Source organism: Vombatus ursinus, unplaced genomic scaffold (assembly GCF_900497805.2).
Source record: "Vombatus ursinus unplaced genomic scaffold, bare-nosed wombat genome assembly UNPS02014779.1, whole genome shotgun sequence".
Lineage (NCBI taxonomy): Eukaryota > Metazoa > Chordata > Mammalia > Diprotodontia > Vombatidae > Vombatus > Vombatus ursinus.
The window spans coordinates 13,916,596-13,927,664 of record NW_020954557.1 but is presented as its reverse complement, the minus strand read 5'-3'; the positions used below and the strand labels follow the sequence as shown (position 1 = coordinate 13,927,664).

Sequence of the window (11,069 nt, the reverse complement as noted above, 5' to 3'; positions counted from 1 at the left end):
ATGGACATATATGCATATGCACACAATAACAAAGAAGTATGTGCTTAATAATAATAATAATACATGTTTATTTATATTTTATAGACACGTGTGCATATACTTAATAAATGCTTGTTGACTAACTAGTCATGTAAAATGGTAGTTTGAGACGAAAGGCCCTAGCAGTTGGAGGGGAAGAGGAAGGGTGTCATGCAGAACATCTAAAGCCCAGCAGCCCCTGACCATCAGTCCTGCCCAAGGAGTGAGGAAAAAGGAGCGCCAAGAGCGGAGCGAGAGAAAACTACATATCCCAGCAGGGACCGCGAATCACGCACAACACACTGTCTATCGCATCTATTGCTCTTTCTCCTCTAGAGATGCTGGTCAGTCGTCTGTGGAATAACTACAGTTCCCAGAATGCTCTAGCCGAGGTTGCGCTTTGCGCATGGGCGGTGCCCCTCTGCAGGAGAGCGGTCCGTTTGAAGCTGTTCTTGAAGCTCGGTGGAAACCCGCTTGACTGAAGTGTAGCTAATGGAGGCGCGCCCGACAGTCGTCGGGGTGAGGGTCCTGGGGGCTCAGGAGGGCCGGGGATGGAGAGGGTGGCGATGACCCCGGACTTCAACCTGTGGGCCCCGCGGACGCCGGCCCTCAACCTCGGGGAGCAGTGTGGGGAGGGGGGGTTGGGGGGGGCGGTGATTGACAAGGTCAGCCTCTCACTTACAGATGAGGAAACTGAGGCCCAGAGAGGGAAGGGACCTGACTAAGGTCGTAGTTAATCTTTCCGCTTGATAAACTGCCATCATTCCGCTTTGGGTGCCTCCCTGTTCTAGGCAGCTCGGTGGATAGAGCACTGGACCTGGAGTCAGAAAGACCCGAGTTCAAATCCACCTCAGACACTTACTAGATGTGTGACCCTAGGCAAGTCACCTAACCTGTTTGCCTTAACCCCCTGGAGAGAGAAATGGCAAATTACTGCAGTATCGTTGTCAAGAAAATCCCATGGTCGTTGTTTCCATATTGTGGCCCACTCAGTCTACTGAACCACAGATGACCCTGCTATAACCATCACAGTACAAATTCTAGATCTGGAGCCAGAAGTCCTGAGTTTGAGTCCCTGTCATTTAAATTCTCTAGGCCTCCTTTCCTTAATCTGTAAAATTAGGGGATTGGACTAGAAAGTTTTTTTTTAGCTTTTTTGTATGCTATTTTTCTTCTTTTTCTTTTTTTTCTTTTTTTTTAGGCAATTGAGGTTAAGTGACTTGCCCAGGGTTACACAGCTAGTAAGTGTCAAGTGTTTGGTCTGAGGCCAGATTTGAATTCAGGTCCTCCTGACTTCAGGGTAGGTGCTCTATCCACTGAGCCACCTAGCTGCCCCATGTATGCCATTTTTGTATGCCCCTTTGGTAGTCTATATCATGGCTACATCACAGTTGATGAGAAACCCAAAGGTACAGGACATTTCCTCAAGCAAGTGTAATGTTGTTAAACTGAAAGTAAAAAACTAACAAAAATAATTATCACTTGTCCAGTGAATATGAATGTTGTTACTTTTTAATTACAGATGGATTTGAATATTGTAACAGCCAGATCAGTCCTCTCCCCAGTGAACATCAATGCTACAACTCCTGAGGCATTCACTGTACTTCAGAAGAGGATGAAAATAGCAGAAGAGCAGTCAAATACCTTAATGAATGACCTAATAATGTTAGGTTTGAGTGGACAAAGGTAACATGAGATCAGCTAGATTTGTTTAGTTTGTAGAAATTTATTGGTTATTCATTCCTTGTTAATAAAAGCTATAGTTTATTTTGGAATTCAATTTAAAAAGTGTTTGGAAATTTTGAGGGAGAGAAAAATGCTTGAAGCAGTTGGAAAGCCCAATTTCCTAGAAACTTATTAATAGAATGAGTCTATAGCTTCCCACCCCACCCTCCCCCACCTCCACCCCCAGCAAGGGCAACTGTTGATTTAATAGATGGAGTGCTGATCCTGGCATCAGAAAAGATCTGAGTTCAAATCTCACTTCAAACATTTACTAGCTATGTGACCCTGGGCAAGTCACTTAAAAAAAAAATTTCTGTCTGCCTCAGTTTCCTTAGTTGTAAAATGGAGGTAATAATAGCACCTACCTTGCAGGGTTTTTGTGAGGAACAAATGAGATATTTATAAAAGTGCCTGGCACATAGAAGACACCATGTAAATACTTATTCCCTCCTTCCTGTTTTCCTCAAATACTATTTTTATCATATCCTTCTCCTTTTCAGGAATCTACAGTAGTTCCTTATTGTCCATCTCACTCCTCAACATAGTATTCATTTGGCTCCCTTGTACCTTTTCATTCTTTCTCATATTGCAACTCATTTTTTCCACACAAAACACATGTCTGTCATCTTCTAAAAACAAAATTGTTTATTTTCAACTCTGTGAATTTACTCAAAGCATCCCCCTTCCGGTATAGAATGCTTTTTTTTTTTTTTTTTTTTTTTTTTGGGTGAGGGCAATTGAGTGACTGGCCCAGAGTACACAGCTAGTAAGTGTTATGTGTCTGAGGCGGAATTTGAACTCAGGTCTCCTGCCTACTGGGATGGAGCTCTATCCACTGCACCACCTAGCTGCCCCCAGAATGCTTTTTTTTACCTCTCCACAAATATCAATTTTTTTTTTTCTGAAACCTGGCTCAAAACTCCCTTTTCCAGGAAACCTTCCTCAAATAGCCTGCCCTCACTTTTATAGCTTTTAAACTCTGTATTCACTTAGTAGTTTGGTATTTAATTTCAGTTGTTATTTTGCAGTTGTTATCTTGGTTGATAGCTGTTCTTAAGGGGGGGGGGCAGGGATTGTTTGTATATTTTATTCAACTAGATTATAAACTGCTTGTAGTAAGAGACTCTGCCTTATTTCTTTGGCAGTTCCTAGGATTGGGGTGGGGTGGGGGGGCAGTCAGGAGGAGAAAGCAATTAAAGCTATTTAATTTAAATTTCTAGATTGGAGCATTAAATCTAATTAATTTCTTATGCAAAAATGTATTCTTGTAAAGATTGTGTCAAACAACTGAGGAGTAGGATTCATTGCTAGAAGACATACGATATATTTTATAGCAATTATGTATTTTATATTTTCATATTAATGCTGTAGCTAGCTGGACAAACTGAATGATTTCTTGATTATTTTCCATGTTGAATATAAAGCTGAGAATACCAAAATTGTCATTGAAGTCATTGGGAAGTGAATCAATCATTTCTAGTCCAACAATAATATCTAGCACAAAACACTTCACTGCACATAATAGGCCCTAAATAAATCTTGATTGTATTGAGCAGTAATAGTGGATTTAGCATTTTTATAGTAAAACAATTGTCATAAACCAGAACAAACAGATAATTTTATTTTTTTAATTTTTTATTCATTTTAAACTTAAATACAAAACAAGAAAAGAAAAAAAGAACATTTCCATGTACACAGCAGAACATAAGAGAGGAGGCAATATAAAACAAAAAATTTCCATTTCATGAAAACCTATCTAATAAATCCTATACATTGTTTTCAAAGCAACCTAGCTTTTCTATGCTTCCTTCTAGGTTTTCTTTTGTTCTCTGTTGTGTACTTTTAACTCAATTTTATTTTATATTTTCTTCCTCCTTCCCCCCACCCACCTTATAGAAGGCTACAATTACATGGGAATATATATATACATACATATCTATAAATATACACACACATATATAAAATGTACATATATATACATGTAAGACCATATTGTACATATTTCTATATATCATTTCTTTCTCTGGAGGTGGGTAGCATATTTCTTCATAGATCTAAGTCTTTCCATGGTTTTCTAAATGAACCAGCTCATCATTTCTTATATCACAATAGTATTTTATCACAATCATATATTAAAGCTTTGTTTAGCCATTCCCTATTTGAAAAGCATCTATCATTTTAGCCCATCTGATAGGTGTAAGATGATATGTCAAAGTTATTTTAGTTTACATTCCTCTAATCAATAAGATTTAGAGCATTTTCTCATGTGATTATATACAGTCTTGATTTCTTCATTGAAAAACTGACAGTTCATGTCCTTTGAACATTCATCAATTGGGGTATGACTTATTTTATGTTGTCCAGTTATTTTAAATGGTCTAACACAAGATTGAATAATATTGGTGACACAGTATAGTTTACCTATTTTTCTCTTTTTAATTAAATCAATTTTAGCTTTAACTTGTGTCTGAGATCATGACTACTATCCCAGCTTTTTTTTAACATAATAAATTCTACTCTAGCCCTTTATTTTATCTCAGTGTGTATCTCTCATTTTTATTGTGTTTCCTGAAAGGGACATATCATTGAATTCAGATTTTTAATCCATTCTGCTTTCAGGCTCCATTTTATGTGTAAATTCAGCTCATTCACATTCTAAGTTATAATTACTTGTGTATTTTCCTCCATCCTATTTTTCTTCACTTTCCTTCTAGCTTTACCCTATCCCTCCTCATTAGTCTAATTTACTTCTACTGGCCCCTAGCCCTCCTATTCTTTAATCTGCCCATCCATCGGTGAATCCCTCCTTTACCATAATCTACCTATTGAAGAGTTTCTTCTTTATTCTCTCCCCCCAACTAATTATTAATCTGAAAACCCTTAAGTCCCTCCCTTATTCCGTCTCCTAACCCATTTTGAGAGTAAGGTTCCAGCACTACCAGCCCTCCACCGTCACTTGCTTCTTCTATATCAATTCTTCCTTTCATGTCTCATTCATATGAGATAATTACCCCTTTTTATCTCTTCCTACAATTTTTTAGAATCACCCCGTCATACGTAGCTCAGCCCAAGTCTTTCTTTCAAACTATCCAAATGACAGTCATGAGAGTATTGATAATATTTTCACATATAAGAAGTAAACAGTTTGACCTTATTTCATCCCTTATAATTGGTCTTTAATGTTTACCTTACATTTCTCTTAGATTTTATATGTCAAATTTTCCATTCTTTTTTTGTCACAAATACCTGAAATTATTTCAATTTGTTAAATGTCCATTTTTTTTTCATTCAGGATTATACTTAACTTTGCTGGGTAGGTTACCCTTGGTTATAACCCAAGCTCTTTTCATCTATGAAATACAGTGTTCCAAGACCTACAGTCCTTCAACATAGAAGTTGCTAGGTTTTGTGTAATCCTGATTGTAACTGCATGATATTTAAATTGTTTTTGTCTTGTTGCTTGCAATATTTTGTCCTTAACCTGGGAGCATTGAAACTTGGGTATAATATTCCTGTAAGTTTTCCTCCTGGGATTCTTTTGGGTGGCAATCAGTGGATTTTTTTTCTATTTCTGCTTTGCCTTCTTGTTCTAGAACTTCAGCACAATTTTCCTTAATAATTTCTTGTAATAGTGTATCAAGGTTCTTCTTTTGATTGTATTTTTTAGTCCAACAATTCTTACATTGTCACTCCCAGTTGTTTTTCTGATGAGATGTTTCACATTCTTTTCTATTTTTTCATTCTTTTAATTTTATTTATTTCTTGGTGTCTTATGACACCATTAGCCTCCCCTTATCTAATTCTGGGAAAATTGGATAGCAGTATGGAAGAAACTAGCTTTAGATCAACACCTCATATCCAATACCAAATAAGCGCCAAGTGAATATGTGACCTAGATATAAAGAAATCACATCATAAATTAGAGAAGCATGGAAAAAATAATTTATCAGATTTATTGGTAAGAGAATTGTTTACAACCAAACAAGGATAAGGAGGATCATAGAACATAAAATGAACAATTTTTATTACATAAAATTAAAAACATTTCGCAAAAACAAATCCAATAAAGTTAAGATTAAAAGGGAAACAATCAATTGGGAAAATATTTACAGTAAATTTCTCTGATAAAAGTTTCATTTCCAAGATATATAAGGAACTGATCCAAATTTGTAAGAATAAGAGCCCTTCAGAGAAAAGAGACAGGATCTCATGGTGTGACTCCAAAACTAAATTTACTTCAAAGAAATGCTTGAGAATGAAATTCAACAGTACAATTGCAAATGTGAAGAAAGAAAGGAAAAAAATATAGAAATTGATGTAACTACAGAGGGAGCTGAGATGAGCGCATATTTCAAAAGGCTATGTAATAGCTAATAATAATAGCCAGTATTGAGACATCTAGGTGGAGCAGTGGATAGGGCACTGGCCCTGGAGTCAGGAGGGCCTGAGTTCAAATCCAGCCTCAGACACAAGCTACTCACTAGCTATGTGACCTTTGGAAAGTCACTTAACCCCGATTGCCTTGAAAAAATAAAAATAAAAAAAATAATAGACAGTATTTATAAAGTGTTTTAAGGTTTGCAAAGTGCTTTTCTAAATATTATATCATTTTATCTTCACAATTCTGTGAGGTAGGTGCTATTATTATCTCCATTTTACAGATGAGGAAGCTGCAGCAGACATAATTTAAGTGACTTGACCAAGCTAGTAAATAGTGTCTGGTGCTGTATTTGAATTCAGGTCTTCTTGACTCTAGGCCCAGCACTCTATCCACTGTGCCATCTTGCTGCCCCTAATGTACAAATGATAGAAGCAAAAGCACAGAAAATTAATGCAAGTGGTTTGGTATTGCACGAATTGTTTCAAAAGCTTTACTGTTAAATTTCTAGTTAGAACTGCCAACATGGAAGGGACTACCTCATGAGATAGTAAGCTACCTACCACTAGAGTTCTTTACACTGAGGTTTTACGACCTATTATTGGGGGAATTCATGTGTCTTGTAGGAGATGGCTAGATGAGCTATAAGGACCCTTCTAACTCTTAAGATTCAATGAACTTAACTGTCCTTAGAGTTGGCACATGAAAGACGGGTTAGCCTTTTCTGCTTAGTCTTCGACGAGAAATCTGAGATCAATGAGTGGAAGTTGCAGGAAGACAGACTTCTTTCACTGAAAGAAGAATTTCCTAGTAATTATACCTGCCTAAAAATGGAACTGCTGCCTCAGGAGATAGTGCTTTTACCACCACTGAAGGTGCTGTGGCAAGAGGCTTTTACAGCAGTTGTTGGGGATATTATAGAAGTGACTTATGCTTCAGGTAGGAGTTGAACTCTATTTTTAAAATTTTTTTTAGGCAATTGGGGTTAAGGGACTTGCCCAGGGTCACACAGCTAGTAAGTGTCAAGTGTTTGGTTTGAGGCCAGTTATGAACTCAGATCCTCCTGACTTCAGGGCCGGTGCTGTATCCACTGTGCCACCTACCTGCCCCAGGAGTTGAACTCTAAAAGGAAATTTAATTGGTCCCTTTGACTGAGATTTTACAATAAGTAACATCAGACCTTGCATTATTTTATAATCTTTTCTCAAAATTCATGTGAAGATGTTATCTCAGGTACAATGTAAATAGGGATTGCCCTCTGTTTCTTTATTCTATATTTTAGTCTTAACATAGTTTAGAACGTTTACATAGGACTTTTACCACATAAATCAATTTGAAGTCTTTTTTTAATCACTGATTTTTATTCATTTTGTACTACCTTTGCCCTCATCATGTGATAATGGTATTACATTTGTTTAACACTTTAAGTTTGCCCAACACTTTATGAATATCTTATTTGAGCTTCACTACAACCCCATGAATTAGATGCTGCAGATGTTATTATCCTCATTTTACAGATGAGAAAACTGAGGCTCAGAGAGGTTAAGTGACTTGCCTATGGTCTTGAACCCCGATATTATTGGGTTCCAAGTTCTATCTACCATACTGTGTTGCTCCTCTGTTCTGCATTACTTGGAAGTGTTAAGACTATCATTAATTTATCTAGTAATGTTTAGTGCAAATGATAACCAGTTTTATAACTGTATGTGCTGACTTCAAAATAACTGGAACTAGCACAATACACTTTACCTGAGTTAATTTTGCCACATCCATTTTTTAAAATTAGTCTTCAGACTCTTTCTGCAGTACCTTTAGAGGATTCTGAGAACCAGAAGATCATTCATCCTCTCCAGGCCAGAGGTCGTTTTGTGGGAGAAAATGTTTTATGGAAGAACTGTGAATCTCTGGTGAATCGTATGTACCAACTGGAAAGCATCATGCAAAATCTGAAGGCGAAAATCTCACAACTTCAGATTAAAAAAGAGTTCAATCCACAGAATTCAGGTATAGAGAGAAAACAATGAGAGCAGAAGTCTGGTACTTGCCTTAGCAACTTGTTTCAGGTATAATGGTGCTCCATGGTTTTGTATTGTCCAATAGTTTATATGAAAGATCAGCTAAATGCACTACAGGAAGAGCATTCACATGACCTGAGGGAGATGCATCTGGAAGTCATGAATTTGCATAAGCAACTGAGAGATATGAAGAAGGAAGGAGACCAGGCACAAGATGAAGTTCAAAGGTTGAGCGCCGCACTGGAGATCGAAGCAGCAACAAAGGTTTGACCCCAGTGTTGTATTCATTTAAATTCATGCTTAGAGAGTGACAAGACCTTAGTCAGTCTTTGAAGACTAACTTTTAAAAGTAGATTATGTTGACTTTAGTGTACTTTTGCTGGCACATAATAGGTGTTGAATAAATGCTTGTTGACGTGAGACTGACAATACCCACATTGAAGCTTTCGAGCTATTGAATGTGATCAGCAATCACATATTTGAATTCCTCCTATTTGCCAGGTACCAGCAGGGAGGGGAATACAAAGAAGTATGATAGTCCCCGAAATGAAAGACTTGACAACCTAATTAGGAAGAAAAGATATTAAAAAATGAGAAGTTAATGATATGAAACTAATGGAAGAGATGTTATAGGGAACTGCAGGATTAGTTACCAAATGATAGACATAGACAGTAAGTGCTACGGATTCAGAAGAAGATAAGATCCCATTGGTCCAGGAAGGAGATGGGACCTTACCTGTGCCTTGAATGATATTCAAAGTTTAAATACACATACTAAACACAGGGAGAATAGAGGGAGACATTTCAGGCGAAGGTAAAAACCACATGAACAATAGCATTAAGACAAATAGTGGGTGTTCAGTGACCAGTTGAGTTTGATAGAGCATAGAGTTTATATAGAGGAATACTTGAAGATAAAGTTGGAAATATAAAGGGATTTTAGAGGCCCTGGATGCTAGACTAAGGAATTTGAACTTTCTCCTCTAAAGGGAGCAATTAAAGGTTTTTGTACTGGAGAGAAATGTGATAAAAGCATTATTTTAGGAAGATTAATCTCATTAGCAGCATTCATGTTTGATTACAGGAATAAGAGACTATAAATAGTTTAAGTAGGCTTTGAGGGCCTGAAACTAGGACTTTGATAGTACAGTGGAACAGAAGATGTTGTGAAGAATGAATTAATGGGACTTTGTAACTGATTAATGCTGCTTCTCCCTCTCCTTCATATGAAAAGATGACAGATTCCCACATGGTTGGGAGAATTGTAAAAGTATGGAAGACAAGATGTGAGGATAGATAATGATTTTGTAGACATCCAAAAGAAAATGTTCAGTTGATAGTTGGAAATGTGAATCTGGAGTTCAGGGGAATTGTCCTAGGTAGGGATGGACATTGAAAAGCTGTACAAATGGAGGTGATGGTTAAAGCCTTGGAAATGGATAAGAACGGAAAAGAGCATTTTGAAATATGCATATTTTAGTGGTAGGTGAAAGAAAAAGATCAAAGAATAAGCAATCAGATAGGAGGATGGAGGAGAAGAGAGTTTAGTGAATTAGACTGTGGTCATTGCTGACAATCTTCTCCCCTCAGGCCTTCCACACCACCCCTTATATTACCCTCTCAGCTAAGGACTTTCTTTGCCTTTTCTCCAAGAAAATCAAAGCCATTAGTTGTGAGCTCCCTCTGCTGGTCCCTTATCCTTGCTTATCCCAACCCCTGTACTTGTGTTTTCGATCCCATCTCCTTCCATTTTCTGTACCAGATCGCTCTCTCAATCTCAAACATCTTCTGTCTCTAATGTTCAACAGTCTTTCCCTGTCTACTGGTTCCTTCCGTACTGCCTCATTTCCTCTATCCTTAAACCTTCACTAAACCCTCCCATCAAGGTATTATCCTGTCTCTTCTCCCTTTTTCAGCTAAGCTCCTTTAGAAAAAGTTGTCTACAGAAAAAAATTGTCTAAGTAGCACAGTGGATAGAGCACTGGCCCTGGAGTCAGGAGGACTTGAGTTCAAAGTCAGCCTCAGACACATAACACTTACTAGACCCTGGACAAGTCACTTAACCCCATTGCCTAGCCAAAAAAAAAAAAAAAAAAAAGAAAAAGAAAACGCTATCTACAGAGGGAAGAGATAGAAGAGAGAGAGGGGGTTAGGGATGGGCCTTCCTCCTTTCTCACCCCCCAAAAAAATGAGAAGAGAAGGAAGGGCCAGAACGACTCACAGACAAGCAGGACCACTTTGAAAGTCATATGGTGAATACACTTAAAGAGAAAAGAAAGCTCTATGTAATTGAGTTTTGCAGTTTTATGTAGAATCCTCTCTTTTGTTCCACAGTGTAGATGGACATACTAATTTTATTTTTGGTTTAAGTTCAGAATTTTAAAAATATGAATTTAAAAAAAACATTTTCTACACTTTATTGACTTTATCACCCCTCTTCTGACTTTTTTGCAATCTGGCTTCTAACTTTGTTACTCAACTGTAACTTTTCTCTCCAAAGTTACCATTGATCTCCTTATTGCCATATCTAATGGTCTCTTCTAGGTCTTCAGTCTTCTTGACCTCTCTGCTGCATTTGACACACTGTTAACTTCCCTCTTCTAGCCTAAATCACAGATTCTTAACCTTTTTGTATCATGGACCCCTTTGGCAGTCTAGTGAAGTCTATTAACCCCTACTCAGAATAATGTTTTTAAATATATAAAATAAATACATAGAATTACAAAGGAAACCAAATTATGTCAAATTAAAGATATGATTTTTTCCCATCCAGAGTAGCAGACTCCCTGGAATATATCTAAGGATCCCTTTGGGAATACCTGGATCCCAGGTTAAGAACTCTTGTCTAAAATACTCCTTTCCTCATTCTCTTCCTACTTTCTGACCATTCTCTCTCTCTCTCTCTCTCTCTCTCTCTCTCTCTCTCTCTCTCT

General features: G+C 37.4%; 1 protein-coding gene across 1 annotated transcript in view; it reads left to right on the top strand.

The window, feature by feature from the left end:
* Positions 1–1,394: 1,394 nt before the first annotated feature.
* CCDC150 (coiled-coil domain containing 150) overlaps positions 1,395–11,069 on the top strand; it is a 113,444-nt gene continuing 103,769 nt past the window's right edge. The window contains exons 1-4 of the mRNA XM_027866087.1: positions 1,395–1,427; positions 1,541–1,704; positions 7,908–8,125; positions 8,222–8,400. Of these exons, the coding sequence (XP_027721888.1) occupies positions 1,395–1,427; positions 1,541–1,704; positions 7,908–8,125; positions 8,222–8,400 (594 nt within the window). The remainder of the gene's footprint in view (positions 1,428–1,540; positions 1,705–7,907; positions 8,126–8,221; positions 8,401–11,069) is intronic.